The sequence below is a fragment of the Leuciscus leuciscus genome (genome assembly GCF_965113295.1).
Source record: "Leuciscus leuciscus genome assembly, chromosome: 1".
NCBI lineage: Eukaryota > Metazoa > Chordata > Actinopteri > Cypriniformes > Leuciscidae > Leuciscus > Leuciscus leuciscus.
Window position 1 is genome coordinate 53,335,776 of NC_138725.1, and position 17,503 is coordinate 53,353,278.

Genomic DNA, 17,503 nt, shown 5'->3' on the forward strand with positions numbered 1-17,503 from the left:
ATGCTCAGCCCTCATACAGACATCAATAAGTAAATTAGTAGCTCTGTTTAGAGATATTTAATGTGTGGACCTTTGTTTCACTGTGCAATAAATCACTTTGTTAGGTTTTGCACTGAGATTTTAATATCCTGTTAATAATGGTATTAACAATACTTTTTTTTTAATAAGAAGAAGAATTTATGTGATCTGTGTAGTGATGTTATGTATTATTGCGATTTTGTTTCATAAAATTATATTACATCTTTTTTTATAATGACCGACCGACTGTGCATTATCCCTTTCTTCATACAAATAAATATGTGGACATATTATATTGTTTTAGTTTAAACTGTTTTATAATATTACCTGTATATTGCATTATATAGTATATTATATTAACTTTCGCAAAAAATAAAAAAGCCACTAAAACAATCAGCCTAAAAACAGTAATACTGTAAAATTGAAGTCCTTGATGTAATTTTCAATACAACTGATCATGAAGACATAAGATGGCCAATATTAGGAAATTGTAACACTTTATTTCAATGGTCCACTTTAGACATTTGACTAACTATAAGTAACTTTGCAACTGTCAACTAACTCTCATTTAGACTGTCTGCTTGATATCTGCTGACACTTTATTTTGATGGTCCCTCAACAGACATTCTACTGACTATAAGTAACTTAAAATAACTGCATGTCAACTTATTCTACTAACCTGAACCCTAATACCTAACTATAACTCAATAGTCTACTAATACTTTAATGAGAGTTAGTTGACATGTAGTTGCAAAGTTACTAATTAGTAAAATGTGTAAAGTGGACCATTGAAATAAAGTTTAACCTTAGAAAATATGTGACCACCATAGGCGCCATCTATAGGGGTATATCACAATAAACATCTGGATGAAGCTGGCTGTCTTCTTCAGGCTTGGTAGAGCATGAGGAAAAGAGGTAGAATGGGACGAGGAGTGAAAGAAAGGGAGAAAGGGCAGGCGATTTGGTCAGGGGTGCCCAATAGCACAGCAGAGGGCAGGGCTGGTCAGAGGAAAGACAAGAGTTTCCAGAGAATAAATAAAGGCCAGGCGGGCAGAGTGGCCAGTGGTGCTGCTTTCAACTAAGGCTGCTTGACTCTCACTTCACCTGTGTGCATTTCTGACTGTCCGCTGTCGCCAAGTCTGTCTGTCTGTCTGCCAACATGCTGGTCCGGGCACTCCTGCAGACCTCACTGGTCCTGTGGCTGGTACAGAACACCATACAAGGAGGTAAGAAGGTCTTGTTGAAGAGGCTTGAGGGTGGGTGGAAGGATAGAGAAACGAGGAGAATATGTGGATGCAGGAGTGAGGAGAAAGAAGTGTAGTGGTTTGTAATGATATCTGAGCACACATGGGGTCAAATCATTGTAATTATGACTGAAAATGAAACCAGATTCATTTGAAATGGGACTACTTATAATGGAAAAGAATCGGTCTGGTAACACAGAGGTTGTAAGGTTATAATTCCTGGGCTTCCTGAGCCCTCCATTGTGCATTTGAGGGAGGCCCTTAATTGGCTTCAAATATGATGTGTGGTTTTGGTTGCTGATAAAATATATATTTTTATTTTAACTGGCACTGTATAGCAGAGCAATACGTGAATATATGTGTCATTAAGTGGAGAGACCTTTGTTCAATGCTTTTGCTCTCTGAAAATCACTTTGAATGTCTGACAGTTTGGTTATTAAATGTAAATATGCATGAAAAGGTCTATTAAAATCAAATCAAAAGAAACAAGGAATTACTATGTATATATATATATATTATATATATATATGTGTGTGTGTATACATATGTATGTACATATATGTATATATATATATATATATATATACACACATAGTAATTCTACATAGTAATGTATATATGTATGTATATCCACTACTTTTTTTTTGTCTAAATATTTAGTTTGAAATGCAAACCGATCTCAGTTATCCTGCATTGCGACAAAATATAGACACTCTATATTTTGTTGCAATGCAGGATAACTGAGATCGGTTTGCATTTCAAACTAAATATTTAGACAAAAACAAAGTAGTTGGATCGCTGAACAAAAGTAACACTAACCTTTTTTAACCACATCTAGCCCATATGGACTGGACTTTTTATTTAGATTTACTGTGTGCTAAAAACATATATTTAAACACATAATACTCAAAGTCAAAGTTATATTATAAAACTATGAAAATTTGGGGTTTTGAAATTTTAACATGATTTAATTTAAACATCATGTAAAAGTTTTGCATATACTACTACTATATGCACTATATTTGATTAACTAAACATACAAATTTTAGGTTTAGAAAGGGTTAGGTCAATCCTTTTCCCCATATAATATTGCCAGTCCTTTGATGACTGATGACTATGACATGAAAACACTTCACTGAGGTCTGGTGAATCAGTCCTTGTTAATAAAGTGCTTGTGCTGCTTTTCTTGGAAATACCCAAACAATGAGAAAAGTAGCTGTTTGACATATCAAAAGTGTGTGACAGATCTTTCTACTTGTTTGCACTTTGAATATACTATCAAATGATATATATCAATACTTGACAGACAATATGTATTTAGTCTGGGCCACTCTTAATAGGACACTACACTGTTATCTCAGTCAGCATGATACTGGTTATATGTGACCCTGGATCACAAAACCAGTCACAAGTCGCACGGGTATATTTGTGGCAATAGCCAACAATACATTGTATGGGTCAAAATTATCGATTTTTCTTTTATGCCAAAAATCATTAGGATATTAAGTAAAGATCATGTTCCATAAAGAAATTTAGTAAATTTCCTTCTGTAAATATGTAAAACATTTATTTTTGTGAGTGAATGCAGCACAATCTGGAACGTAAATGGACAACTTTAAAGATGATTTTCTCAATGTTTCGATTTTTTTGCACCCTCAGATTCCATATTTTCAAATAGTTAGCCAAATATTTATTATTATTATTATTTTTTATTATACCTTTATTTAACCAGGTTAATCGGTTGAGAACAGGTTCTCATTTGCAACCGCGACCTGGCCAAGATAAGGTGCAGGGTACAAGGCGACATGAAATTACACATGACATACCAACATTCAACTACACAGTCATAAATATAGAAGACATTCAGATTAGTTAAAAAGTATTAAACATTGTATAAAAATAAATGAAAAACTTGATAGTTTAAAATGTAAAATGGCAGTGTAAGAGAAATGGCAGTAGGAAAATAGTATAGTTCAACATGGATATTGTCCTATCCTAACAAACCATACATCAATGGAAAGCTTATTTATTCAGATGATGGTATTATGTCATAAAAAATTTAGCCAACAGTCCTGTTTGTTCCTCAGACTAAAAGGTGTCTAGAAAATGACGGCATAAAATGCACACAACGACTGTATGTTAAATGTCTGAAAGCTCTGATAAATAGAGAAAAAAAAGTTTGCAGTATCCGCTACAGCCTCCATAAACCTGACCGCAGCTTGAATGCTCGCATTTCATGTCTGAAGATCAAAACCTTGGACCTACAGGTGACAGCGGTGGTCAAAATTTGTCGACCTCCTGTCAGAGCTGACTTTATACGACCCATACACAGTCAGTACACTTTGTCCTATTGTGTTTGAGCATCAATGGAGGCCTGTTCCAGAAATGTGGAGAGGGTGGAATTTTGCACTGCTAATCTCTTATTAGATGGCACCGTTTCTCAACCGTGGAAGTTTTATAGGCCGATTCTAAGAAATCATCAAACAGGAGTCTCAAAGAGAAGACAAAAAGAGTCAAGCTTTGTACTCTACACACATAACATGTGCATCAGGAAATGGCGAAATCTATTTCACCACCTTTTTTTTAGACCTGCCACTGCTTTACGACCTTCATGACCCCTGCCTTTAAAAAGCATATTATGATGATATAATGTTATCAGATTGTAATACGTCGACACATTGATATCTTATTCATGTGCCACAAATATGTATTTACATAGTACTCAAAGGTTTGCCAGAAAACATGGTATCATCATGGTAAATGTCCAAAAAAGATGGTATTCTATGGTTATTCTTTATTTCAATCTTTTAGGCTCAATGCATTTACACAGTTTTTATTCCCCTTGTCTTAAAGGAGTTAGGCCACAGACAGGAGCCCTGGGAAGATTGGCGAATCGAGGTATATTGCAATTTTTCATTTCTGTATATGTGGTGTATCTGTGATATATTACAGAGGGTTAGAAGTCAGAGCATTACGTCAGATAATGAGTTTCATTACCCATCCTCACTTCTTTGTAGGTCCTGGTATCGGTGCAAAGACCGGAGGTAAGTCTGTCTGCCTGAATCTGATGGATGCTGTTGAATCCAATTAGCAATTTGCTTTTGTAAGTACAACGGTTATCTTATCTTACTTTCTTTCATTTTTGTACTGTCCTATGTCCAGTGGCTGGTATCCTCGGAGCCCGTGGCTATGGGGCGGGCAGGCAGGGAAAGACAGGCGGTGAGTCTATCAACCTCTGATCACGCTGAGATGAAAATGAGAAGAACAATCAATAAGTCAATAAAGGTTTATCATTATAATTTGAGTAAAAACATGCCAAAATACACAGAACTGATTTGGAAAAGGAGAGCCAATGAGACCGTTTACTAGGGTGTTTATTTATAAACTGTGATTGTCAGTCTTTTGGATTCTGTCCAAAAGCAAACATACTTTTTTTCGCCCCAAACAGCTGGCCGTTATCCTGGAGGTGAATTCATCTATACTCTTCTCTTTCATTTTGTGCACACATACCTTTCAAAAGTTTGGGGTTGGTAAGATTTTTTAACATATTGAAAGAAGTCTCTTAATCGTACTGACCCCAAACTTTTGAACGGTAGTGTAAAATGCATGCAAGCATGTTTGTGTGCAATAGCCTGGGTTATTACGTGCATATGGGCTCAGTGTGTGTGTAGTATGTGTAATGATTATGGTGTGTGTTAGGGGCAGCATACAGACCCACTGCGATCAGAGGAGGCCTGAAACAAGGGTATGGAACACTCGGTTATGGAGGAGGTAAAACTGTCATTCCTAAATAACCATACATTTTACATCTGATGGATTTCTTATTCTTGCATTCATCACCATGTTCCTACTATTTTGGTCTTAGCCGCAAACCTTGGAACTGGATTTGGAAACGGACAGGGAACCGGCCTTGGAACTGGCCTTGGAGCTGCCGGGCTGGGACTCGGAACAGGGTATGGCCAAGGCAACGGGCTGGGAGCAGCCATGGGTTATCCAGCAGGGAAGCTTGGAGGAAGAGGTGAGAGCTGCTCATTTGCTTTGCATTCAGCATACATAATTACTCTTGTAGAAGACTTATTTCCTGTTTGATTTTGACATATTTCAATTTCATATTTCATATTTTCATATTTCATATTCCTAGGTTATACCAATAATGGTTATGGACCACAGCTTGGTGAGTGTGCGCACCATAACGTCCCAAAAATCAATAAACATTATATGACACATTCCAGTTTAATGCCATCATTGTCCGAGCCAACGTTGTGTAGCAGATTGGATCTGATCTAACCAAATCAATCACAATTTAACCTTGCACTGTGATTAAAATCTTTCACACTTAGTGATATATGCTGTCCATTTGCCACGATTAGGTGTCATATTTTTGATGAAGTCGTGTGGGAGTGGGAGTTTATGTGTCAGCTTCCACTAAACAGGCATTTATTTCTTCTTTCTGTAACCTTGACATCTCTCTTGTCTTGTTGCCAGGTTACGGTGCAGGAGGATACCCCGGCGCTGGACGTGGTATGTAAACTCTCCCCGTTGAAGCATTATGGAAATGTTTGTGTTTAAACTCAGGTGTCTGAACAATGTTTCGTCATTTACTGAGGCTGCTACAACAACTGGCCAGCTTTATCCACTTTATTTCAGGAAGCGGTTGGATCTTTTTGTTCAAATAATATTTTCTTTATTTCAGATTTCTGCAGTAATGGAACTCTAGTGATAAAGTGAAAATTTGTCACCAGATGCTAGATTAATTTTTTTTACTCATGATATAGCAGTTTTTCGTAGTAATTTAGGTGCAGCAAATTTTTGTTTATTTGAACCCTTGTGGCATTTCATAACACAGTTATTATGCAATTTTAGGGTCTGTTGAAGGGGTGGGGGGTGGGGTGGGCGGACCTTTTGGTAACCCAAATTATTTTGATTAATTCAACAGCTACTGTTGAAAACTATTATTTTAATTAGATACATTTCAGCAAAACTGAAAAATATAGGCCAATGTTTTAATTAAAATATATGTTTTAAAGGGTTAGTTCACCCAATTATGAAAATTCTGTCATTAATTACTCACCCTTATGTCGTTCCAAACCCGTAAGACTTTCATTCATATTCGGAACACAAATTAAGATCTTTTTTGATGAAATCTGAGAGCTTTGTGTCCCTCTATTGACAGCTACACAACTACCACTTTTACGCTAAAAAAATTGATTGAAGTAGAGATTGTAAAACGAATCTATATGAATTTAGCAGTTTAGTCAAACTTTTTGCTCCAAATCGCAGATTTAATTTAATCTTTTATTCATAAACATTCATCAACTCACACATCAGTTGTGGTAAACAGAAGCTCAAGCATGTTCGCTTGACGTACGAGAACCAATGAGGTTCTTTCTTGTGTGTTACGCAGTATGTTTGAGCTTCAGTCCCACTATCCCTTTAATAAATGTTAAGTTCATAAGTGTGCAAAAAAATAAAAATTAAAAAAATAAATAAAATCTGCAGTAATTAAAAAAATATTGCATTTTAGATCAACCTATTTCAAATGTGATATTTTGACATTGCATGTTATGCAGTGCATTGCATGACCTCACTGATCAAATAAATAGGTATTGAATACAATAAATATTACTTTTAGTGCCTTTTAATAAGCTGCTGGCCTTCATTTTTTAAATGCTGAATGAAGTAGGCAAATATTTTTCTTTAGTTGTTGACTGCAGTACCTTTATGTGCCACTGACGTGCGCTGCAACCCAGTAAAACCTCAGATGTGATTAATTTGCATTGCGTTTGTAGACACTTAATTGTTTTCAGAATCATTTATATACTTTTATCATAGTTTTACTATATGCTTGCATGCATGCCCCAACCGCTCAAAAGTCATTTTAGTGCTTTGGAAAAAGTGACGTTGGTCACATGATTTAATGTTGTGGATGTGCTAGTGAGAGAATTTGCATGTATACGTGCTATCAGGTAGGCTATAGAGACTATAGGTGTTTGTGGTTGGTTGTTTCTTTATGCACATCGTATTTGTCATGGGTGCACTCGGTTTGTAAGTGTTATGTGTGCACAATCTAAATGTTTAAATGTTTAACTTAAGAAAACGTTGCTATGACAAGTATTGCTGGAATATTTAAGCTACTTTCTTTGTTTGTTGTTTAATTGCAGTAATCTTGTGTGTGCTTAGCAATAGCATCTGTAATTAGCATTCTGGGTTGATTGAAAGCTTATTCAGATTTTTATGATATGACAGGTGTTTCTGCTGGGCAAGGTGAGAGAGCACATGGTAAATTGTTCGCTTTTCTCTGTTCTAGCTGACCATTAATCAGTGTTATAATGTACATGCTTTTACAGTAGCTAGATAACAAAAAGGCTCCTCCCCTTCCAGATTAGATGTTTCAAAGCTGTGAAACTGATTTTGTGATCTTCAGGATATGGTGTAGCAGTTGGCACACCCAAAAGGCAAGGCTCAGAGCCATCAAAACTGGGTAAACCTGCCAATCTTCACCAGAGTTCCTGACTCATTCTTCTTGCATTTTATTTAGGGATAATTGCTGTTCACAAAACATCAAAATTCACATTCATACATCTATACACTAAACTGATAATCTCATGAGAGTAAATATGAGAAATGATTTAGAACAATTTTATCTGAAACAGAAGAGATCAAATAAGGTGATCTACATATACACAAGGAATTATTTTGTTCCTCAGTATTTTGGTTATGTTTTCCAGTACAAGATGCATTTACTTAATTTAAGATATTAAATCTCGATTTTCTGATTTATAATAAGGAGATTTGTCTTCAATCATATTGTTTTATTGTCCCTTCATGCTCATTTAAGCATTTCTTGGCTTGTGTTGTTGACGTTTGGGCCTGACTCCATTGTCTCTGTGCTGCTATTTTTGAAGGTTTAGAAAGTGATAGAGCATAAAAAGGACTCATCATCATCATCACAGGTCTTCAACCCTTCTCCTGGAAACCCACTGTCCTGCAGAGTTTAGCTCCAAACAATCAAACACACCCGACCCGAACCAGCTAATCAAGGACCGCGATTGAAAATAACAGGCTGGTGTGTTGGAAATAAACTTTGCAGGACAGTGGGTCTCCAGGAGAAGGGTAGAACACCTCTGATCTAGATTCTCAGGCAGGGGCGTCAGACAGGGGGTAATAGTGGAACTGAGTAACAGGGCCCCTTGGCGAAGGGGGGGCCCCACAAAGATATATTGATATATATATTGGTGTTGTGAGGGGCCCACCTCTTGGTTCTGTGACCGGGGCCCAACATTTGGTGCTACGCCCCTGTTCTCAGGTTCAGGTTTCAGTTTTAAAGTTCAGTTGTGTTGCCCAGCCTGCAGAGGGAATGTTATTTTGCCTATGCAAAAACAATTGGAGAAATCCTTAACAGAGATGTTTGAATCGGCAGGTATTGCAGGCCTGAATCAAATGCTTCCCATACAAAACACACAAACACACACGTATATATATATTGTTCTCACTTGCTCATCAACAACAACAAAAATGTATAGCCTAGGTCCTGTAAGTCCTTGTTCCCCCTCTGGATAAAACTGTTTCAGATAGGACAAGACAAGTGCTGAACAAACACTGTAAACATTTATATGATCAGGAAGTCATGATAACATAACTCATCACAATAATTTAAGCTATTTCAATTTTTTATAAGTTCAACTAAATTTTTCAAGTCAGTTTAAAATAATTTTTATGACATCACCGTGGACTTCAGCTTCTCATCACATCTTAAGTCCAATCAAATGCTCTCTAGTCTCTAGAATCTAAAGCGTCCTGCCCCCTATATACTATGAATACCACCTGTCGACCGGCGTTGACACGTCAGAGAGCAATATGGGTTGGAGATACGTGTTTGATTGCTCAAACGCTCGAGTATAATTCCATTTTGCAACTATACGTTGGTTAAGAATGAAATGGCTAGAATTTATTTATACCTCTACTATTGAATCCAAGGTATCATCAGTGCTCGGATTCGCTTCCATGGTGCTGCAAAGTATGAATTGCAGTCTGTTAGGTCAACTAAATGCTATTGGCTATTTGAAAAGGAGGAGGAGCCATTCAATGTCCCGCCTTCCTGTTTCAGTGGAAATTACGTCAATGCATCATACAAAGCTGCGCATTCCAAGGCACTTCAGTGGGCCTTTAAGGTTGAAATAGGTGGACATTTTTGTTTACAGTGTATTAGCCATACAGACAGATTTGAATGCCAGAAAGATTGCTGTTCTTGTGAAAATCTTGAGGATTTGCTTGATTTGAAAAGGCCCGCTTCTAGTGACAGATTTAAGAGGTTATCCTCCACTAATGTCAAAATATCCACCTTATTTTTCAACGCAGAAGTAAGCTATTTCCTGTGAATGTACAAGGCTTCCAGTTCATTCGCCACTATGGGTAAATAACTAGGAATTAGAAAGTGCAGTAAGCTATAAAAATATTTGCACAAAAAAGTGTTTTTATGATACTAAATTAAATTATTATCACTTTACAATTAAGTCTCGTTTATTAACATTATTTAATGCGTTTACGAACATAAACTAAACATGCATTTATTACTTTTGTTAATGTTAGTTAATAAAAATTGTTAATGTTCACGTTAGTTCCCGGTGCATTAAATAATGTAAAAAAAATCTTAAAATATGTATTCGTAAATGTTGAGATTAACATTAGGCTAACTAAGATTAAGAAATGCTGTAGAAGTAACTAATTAGCTAATTAGCTATAAACTAGTCGATAATGTTAACAAATGAAACCTTATTGTAAAGAGTTACAATTAAATTGATAACAAATACCAGTTTGCAACATCAAGCAGCATAACTTACTGTTTTTCCCTGCTATTATGACAAAAATAAGGTTGATTAGACCTAGAAAGCAGGATTGTACATTTCCATTCAGTGCCATTGTTGTGTCTATGTTGTTGTTCTGTATGTGCAAGAGTTTCTGTTGTGTTATTCCATTGTTCTGTCTCTTGTCTCGTGGCCGTGACACAATAGAGATATCCTGTTGTACATTAGTGATCTTTGTCAAATCCAGAATCAATATCCTATGCAACTTTGTATAGGTGTTTGAAAAACCAGAAATCATGCTGCTTCAACTCAATCATTGTCAAGTTAACACTACTAAGTGCAATTTGCATTATGTTGCTTTTTTATCTTTCTAACCCTTGAAATCATTGCTTCCTGCTGATATGTCTGTATTCACAGGTGCTGGGCCTACAGGTGGCCAGCTCGTGTCACAGGGAGAGAGGGCCAATGGTAAACCTCAGTACTTCCATGTGTGACTTTCATGCTTTTTATAGCTTTTTAAATCTGCTGTTCTGAATTTTTGTTTACAGTATTTAAGCCATTTGCACTGAATGATGCACTGATGACCCTAATGTCACACAAAACCATACTATCCCATGAAAATAAGCACAAATTACTTTTTGGGTGGTATATTTCTCTCTGTTGCCTTGAAATGTGTTGATTTTCTTAGATTTTTCTCCTGCAGACCATCTCTCTATGCTATTGCATCATTGACAACTGTTGTGTTGATAGTATCTTGTTAGCGAAGGTTAACTGGTGTTGTGATGTTTAGGTTATGGTCACGGAGGGGTCCCTAATGGACAGGGTGCTATAACCAATGGTAAACCTCATCCCAGATGTATGTGTGACTTGATTTTTGCATGATATTAATTACTGTAGCGCCTCTGTTTTAATATGGTAGTTGTAGTAAATGGTCAAATATGTACAGTATAGTTACACAGTTCAAGCTAGGATAAAGTTTGAGTATTTGGAAGTTTTATAGTTTTATGTGGGACTGGTAGGCACATAGTAACTGTAGCTGCGGTCCATAGGTTTCCCCTCAAGACCAGGAGTGACCAATGGACTGAGGGCTCAAATTAAGGGTAAACACACTCCATCAGTTTATAGTTTATAGCATTTACCTGAATGAATGCCAATCAGAGCACATCAGATTATAGAACATTTAAAATATTTTGTTCTCCTAGTACACTAACGTTCAAATGTTTGGGGCCGTTAATATCTTTTAAAAGTCTTATGCTTACCAAGGAATATCAAGCATTTATTTGAACAAAAATACGGTAAAAGTTAATATTGTGAAATATTATTTCAATTTAAAACACTTTTCTATGCTAATATATTTTAAAATGTAATGTGATGCAAAGCTAAATTTTCAGCATCATTACTCCAGTCTTCAGTGTCACATGATCCTTCAGAAATCGTTCTAATATGATGATTTGATGCTTAAGAAACATTTATTATTATTATCAGTTTTGAAAACAGATTTGCTGCTTAATATTTTTGTTGAAAACGTGATTTGTTGCTTTTATTAGATTCTTTTCCGAATAGAGAGTTCAAAAAAGCATTTTTTTTATAGAAATGTTTTGTAACGCTATAAATGTCTTTACTGTCGCACTCTGATCAATTTAATGTGTCTTTACTAAATAAAAGCATTCAGTTTCTTTAAAAAAAACGATTTTAAAACGTAAAACTTCTCTGACCCCAAACGTTTGAACGGTAGTGTAGATGTTTATGGATCAAATGATCAATAGAAGATCCTGTACTTTATGTAGGTAACTACTGTTGTAATCTCTAGGCAATGGTCCGGCAGCAGATATGTCTAATGGACAAGGAGTTATAAACAATGGTAAAGCCTTCACTGTATTTGTCAATAAAGCAGGTTTTATGGCCTCAGTAGCATAGCTCAGTAGTAATCGGTTAAAAGTTCCTGTAAATAAATGTGATTTACAATGTGCATTGAAAGTAAAGAGAGAGGGAAAGGCAATGCATAAAAAATATATTGCATAGATGATAGGAACTATGTTGGACTCTCAATGTTGAGATAAACCACTGTTGTGATACAATACAGGAGCAGTTTTGCCCAGCAGACAGGGCACCAAGCCATCCAAAAATGGTAAACGTCTTCCATATTAAAATGTCACCGGTTTATGGCTAAATGCATGTCATGAGGTGGTGTTTCCCCCAGTCTAAAATCAATACCGTACTCAAAGCGCCATTGAATGAAAGGAAAATATGACACATTAGTGTTAGTGATTGTGGACTGGAAAATCCACCCCTCATCATGGACTCATTGCAGCTGCAGGTCTATGAATAAGTGCTTTTCTCTGGCACAGCTCTTCTGAAGGGTTTGTGTGTGTGTGCTGGACTAATGCCTCATCTATTTCTTGGGGCTGTTCTCTTTTCTCTTCACTTTTCTTTTTATATGCTTCACATGAGCCTTTATCTTCATATCTACCTCTGTGCTGATGTGTGTCCAATGCATGCTGCATTATTTTTCTCCCACAGGCATATGTATGGACTAGTCACACTGTGAAGTATCTTGCATGATTATTCTGACCCACAGGCCCCTGAATGATCACAGGATTCTGTGACAACTATGATTTTTATATTTAAGTATATATATGTTTCACAGTTATCATGTTTTGTCCACAGGGTACGGCCTTGGTGCTGCTGGCTATCTTGGAGCTGGTTTTTCTAACGGTTATGGAGCAGGTATGTAGAAATTGTAAAATAGTGTTTATTTCCCAGTAGGCATTATCATAAATATTTGCTATAGTATATTCATATTTTGGTAACAGCTGTTTTTTTTACTTTATCGCTGATGCAGGTCTTGGGGTTGGTGGATATCCACAGGGAGTTAGAGCGGGAAAGCAAATTGGTAAGTAATGTGTATTTCTTCATTATATAGAGGAGACCGGGGCTAGTTGTCACACTGGGAAGTTGCCACAAGGGCTGGTTATATAAATACACATTAAAATAATCAAAAGTGACTGTAAAGATGTGTTATGTTACAAAAGATTTCTATTTCAAATCAGTGCTGTTCTTTTGAACTCTCTATTCGTAAAAGAATCTAATAAAAGCAACAAATCACGTTTTCAACAAAAATATTAAGCAGCAAATCTGTTTTCAACACTGATAATAATAATAAATGTTTCTTAAGCATCAAATCATCATATTGGAATGATTTCTGAAGGATCATGTGATGCCGAAGACTGGAGTAATGATGCTGAAAATTCAGATTTGCCATCACAGGAATAAATTACATTTTAAAATATATTAAAATGGAAAATAGTTATTTTAAATGGTGATATTTCACAATATTACTGTTTTAAATCAAATAAATGCAGCCTTGGTGAGCATTAGAGACTTTTTCAAAAACATTAAACAATCTTACAGACCCCAGACCCCTATTGACACTAAAAGTCCAATATCATCTTATGTTAACTTTTATGTCACATTTGTGTTGGGGCAAATTGTCACTTTGTGTCACCTTTACATTTTTACTCTTTCATGAATTACATTTCAGATTTCCCCTGTTTAAAATGTTTTGGTAGGCTTCCATTTGTGACAACTTGTATGCACTCTATAATGCCCTAAAATATTTACTGTAGTAAAACACAAATGTGACAACTACTCTGTCTTTTCCCCCTATGTAGACAATTTAAACAACGTCCAGGTGTTTCTTCTGATAACTGTTCTTGTCTCTGTTAGTACTCAAGTGAATCTATTTGTAATATCATATATTAGTGCACTGATGCATTAAGCCCAGAGTGTGGTCGGATCAGCAGCCTGCTGGTTCAGCACAAAGCCAAAAGCCGCTCTAGAGGCAAAGTGCCCCTCTAAGACCTCTGCGTTTGGTTGCTTGCAGACACATGTGCATGCTTGTTTGTGCAAGAAACACCTCAAATTTCACACTCGTTTTTTTTTTTCCGAATCATCTTGGTTAGAAAGTGGTTGAGAAAACACAGAGGTGCTTCCTTTGTCACTTTGACACTTTACCATTGTTTTCCAGCACTGAGTGTTGAGTTGAATATTTTTTTCTCGGCAGGCAATGGATATGGCAGCGATGTTTATGGCACAGCCGACGGTTACGGGGGAGGTGAGTCGGACTGGATTGTTACGAGAGTGTCCTAATGTCACTCTAACATATAGGCATAATTATAATTGAGTGACAATTATAATTATGTTACAGGACCTGTCTACCCATCAGCGTTAGCTGATAATATTGGCCTGAACGGTGCAGCTGGTAAGGCTGAAGGTTGTTAGTCTAACCAACAACATCGCATTCACACTGAAGAGAGATTCAAAACACCTACAATAATGTCAACACGTCATTCAGTGTTTAATTCACTCTGTCCTGTGATTATACGCAATATTATTTTACCCAAGATTGTAGAAAATAACCTCATCAAGCTTAATCTGGGTAACTGAAGTATCTGAACTTATACAGGAATGGTAAAGCAAGTGTTAACTAGAAGCAGCATCCTCTGCGTGAGAAGTGAACTCACAATGTCTGCTCTTGCAGGTTTTGGAGCTGGAGGCCTCGGAGGTCCAGGGATGATAGTGAACCCCGGCCTGGGTACTGATGCTAAGTCTAGAAAGTACGGTAAGAAAAAAGACAACTGAAGACTTTACTTTGGCAATTAATCAAAAATGAGATTTATTCAATTCAAACAAATTAATTTAAACATGCTATTTACACTACTATTCAAAAGTTTGGGGCCTTTTAATGTTTCTGAAAGAAGTCTCTTATGCTATATATATATATATTCTGAATCTTTCCAGCTCAAATGATCGGTGTTCAGTCAAGCTAATGTATGTGTGTTCTTCTTTGTCTAGATATACCTTATTTGTTGTGGTTGCTTGATCCTGTCATGCCTCTGATTTGTCTAAAGGGGCTGGTGGAGTGCTTGGAGCTGCCGGATCCTTGCCTTACGGAGGTCAGCCTGTGGTCTCAGCTGGACTTGGCCCTCAAGGCAAGACTGGTGGTTATGGTGGAACTACATATGGAGGTATACCAACCCTCGGGCCAGACACTGGTCTGGGTACGTGCATCGCACATGTTTGTTATTCAAATTAAACATGCAAATCCCGAGTTTCCTGATGCTTTGCCTGAGGATTTGACTTGAACATGAAAGTGCCTTGTGAGAAAGAGAAAGAAGCTGATTCAAACAAGATAATAAAGTATATGAATAAACCACATATGATCATTAAGATCAGATAACTATATATAAAAAAGGAAGTAAATATGGTCTTTCTCTATTAGGTGGTACAGGTGGAGCAATGGAGCCTTTAGCAGGTAACATTGTGGAGTTTTAGCAAATATATTTATGATATTTCATACCTAAGTCACTCTTCCTTTTATAACAAATTGCTACTGATACAGGTGGAGCTGTAGGCCAGAATCCTTATGGCGCACCGGTCATTGCAGCTGGGATTGACGGTAAGTTGGTAAGAAAAAGAGAGAAAGAGAACTGGACTGTCTGATTGTGATACAGATGTAAATGTGTTTACCTGCAGTTGATGCTGGTTATCCTTTTGGTGCTGAGCAACTCAGTCTGGGCGCTGATGTTAGGAAGACAGCTGCCAAATATGGTGAGAATATGAGCATTTTTGTTTGATTCACATAGAATATAAAGATCAATAAGCATGAACATTATGCATATTTGTTTCTTAAACTTTAGGTGGCCGTTAGAATTGCATTATTAATAATTTGGAGAGTTAAAGTAACTCAAAATTGCTCAATAAATAGTGTTTACCTGTATGGGTCCATTATTATTTGACCACTGGGGATTCATTGATTTATCGCTATTATGCCAATTCCTTTCCTGTTATGGCTGATAACCGATCAATGTCCGATATTAAAACTGTGTGCCATTTTGCCTGAATAAATCAAATAAATAAAAGGCATTTCAAAATGAAAATGTATATTCATTTTGTGATTTTCTAAATAATAGCTTTAAGTGAGTGTTAGATGACAGCAAAGGTCATTTAAATGTAAAAATAGAGAAAATTAGCATGCACTTAATATCCATTTAATACACTGCCGTTCAAAAGTTTTGAAAGAAATGAATACTTTTATTCAGCAAGGATGCATAAGATTTCTATTGTAAATGAATAAAGTTCTTTTGAACTTTCTATTCATCCAATAATGAAACAAATGTATCACAGTGTCCGCACAACATTTTTTTTAAACATTGATAATCATTTTAATTGAGCAGCAAATCATCATATTAGAATGACTTCTTTTTTTTCTTTTTTTTGTACTCAATTTTTATTGTATTAGAGGGTAACAATATAAAAGAGGTATTGTAACAATTCAGATACAACAGCAACACTTACACCACCCTCTCTCCCCCCTCCCACCCCTACCGCATGAGATACAACATAACTATGAGTGTTGCACAGTCAGTGTTATAGAACTTAGTGTCCTTCCAGTAAAATGTCCTGAACTCTGGTAATTCCATTGTTCCATGTTTGTATTAGAATGATTTCTGAAGGATCATGTGACACTGAAGACTGGAGTAATGATGCTGTTTTGCCATCACAGGAATAAATTAGACTCACAAAACATTTAAATAGAAAACAGTTCTTTTAAATCACAATAATATTTCACAATATTACTATACAATATTAAATAATTAAATGATTGTTACGGACCGATAACTGACCACCTGTCTGTGTTCTTGTCTTGATAATTTCTCCACTAACATGTTAATGGCTAGTAGACATCATTGACTAAATACAAGCCTTTGACTAATAGCGAGTGTGATGACTGATCATTTCTAGGCACAGGCTACGCAGCAGCGCTGAGCAATGGTGGTCAAGGTTCCTATGGTGGTGAGTACTGAAGCGATTTCAGTTAAACCAACAAGTTTATCTAAAGTGCGCTTAGTTACACTGTTCAATCTTTCTTCTATAGGACAGAAGGATGGAAGCAAGCTTAGTGGCATTTATGGGAACGGGTACAAAGGTAGATGATGTGGAAGATCTGTATTCTTAACTCAGTATATTGTGTCTTCTATCCTTTCTCATGCATCACTTCTCATCCTCTTTGTCTTTTTAGGTTGATTTCCCTGGCCGTGCTGTTAACCTCGTCAGTGTTTTTTGGCCCCTTTTCGCCCAGTGTTCCTCGCCATTGTGCAGTTTTGTGACATGTTTTTGTCTGGCATATTGTTTTAGCTTTACTTTTGTAAAGCTAATATGTATGTGTGTTTTGTGTGTATGTGTGGTTTTGGTGTTTATTGTTATGTGGCTTGATGTTTGTGGATGTTCCCCCAGTCTGTTTATTTGTCTTGTCCAGTGGAGTGTTTCATGTCCTTGTGTGTCTCTGTATCTTACTAAAACATGCCAAGCATTTCATTGGCTGTTATTTTAACTCTTATGAAACATTAAATATTCCACCTCCTTATCTGACTCCTT

General features: G+C 36.4%; 1 protein-coding gene across 3 annotated transcripts in view; it reads left to right on the forward strand.

Annotated features, from left to right (window-relative positions):
* Positions 1–17,490, forward strand: part of LOC309478870 (uncharacterized protein) — a 28,287-nt gene extending 10,797 nt beyond the window's left edge. Inside the window, exons 1-26 of one of the 3 annotated variants that reach the window (XM_082142653.1) lie at positions 1,066–1,244; positions 4,116–4,160; positions 4,280–4,306; positions 4,425–4,481; positions 4,711–4,728; positions 4,962–5,033; positions 5,128–5,280; positions 5,404–5,436; positions 5,748–5,783; positions 10,484–10,534; positions 10,857–10,922; positions 11,116–11,166; positions 11,877–11,927; positions 12,150–12,194; positions 12,734–12,793; positions 12,909–12,959; positions 14,130–14,180; positions 14,274–14,339; positions 14,607–14,687; positions 14,977–15,126; positions 15,348–15,380; positions 15,468–15,524; positions 15,602–15,676; positions 16,871–16,921; positions 17,004–17,054; positions 17,148–17,490. In XM_082142653.1, the coding sequence (XP_081998779.1) occupies positions 1,178–1,244; positions 4,116–4,160; positions 4,280–4,306; positions 4,425–4,481; positions 4,711–4,728; positions 4,962–5,033; positions 5,128–5,280; positions 5,404–5,436; positions 5,748–5,783; positions 10,484–10,534; positions 10,857–10,922; positions 11,116–11,166; positions 11,877–11,927; positions 12,150–12,194; positions 12,734–12,793; positions 12,909–12,959; positions 14,130–14,180; positions 14,274–14,339; positions 14,607–14,687; positions 14,977–15,126; positions 15,348–15,380; positions 15,468–15,524; positions 15,602–15,676; positions 16,871–16,921; positions 17,004–17,054; positions 17,148–17,152 (1,503 nt within the window). In that variant the 5' untranslated portion in view covers positions 1,066–1,177 and the 3' untranslated portion in view covers positions 17,153–17,490. Of the gene's footprint in view, positions 1–1,065; positions 1,245–4,115; positions 4,161–4,279; positions 4,307–4,424; positions 4,482–4,710; positions 4,729–4,961; positions 5,034–5,127; positions 5,281–5,403; positions 5,437–5,747; positions 5,784–10,483; positions 10,535–10,856; positions 10,923–11,115; positions 11,167–11,876; positions 11,928–12,149; positions 12,195–12,733; positions 12,794–12,908; positions 12,960–14,129; positions 14,181–14,273; positions 14,340–14,606; positions 14,688–14,976; positions 15,127–15,347; positions 15,381–15,467; positions 15,525–15,601; positions 15,677–16,870; positions 16,922–17,003; positions 17,055–17,147 lie in introns of those variants that run through there. The other 2 variants (XM_082142655.1, XM_082142654.1) reach the window with 2 other exon arrangements.
* Positions 17,491–17,503: the final 13 nt, after the last annotated feature.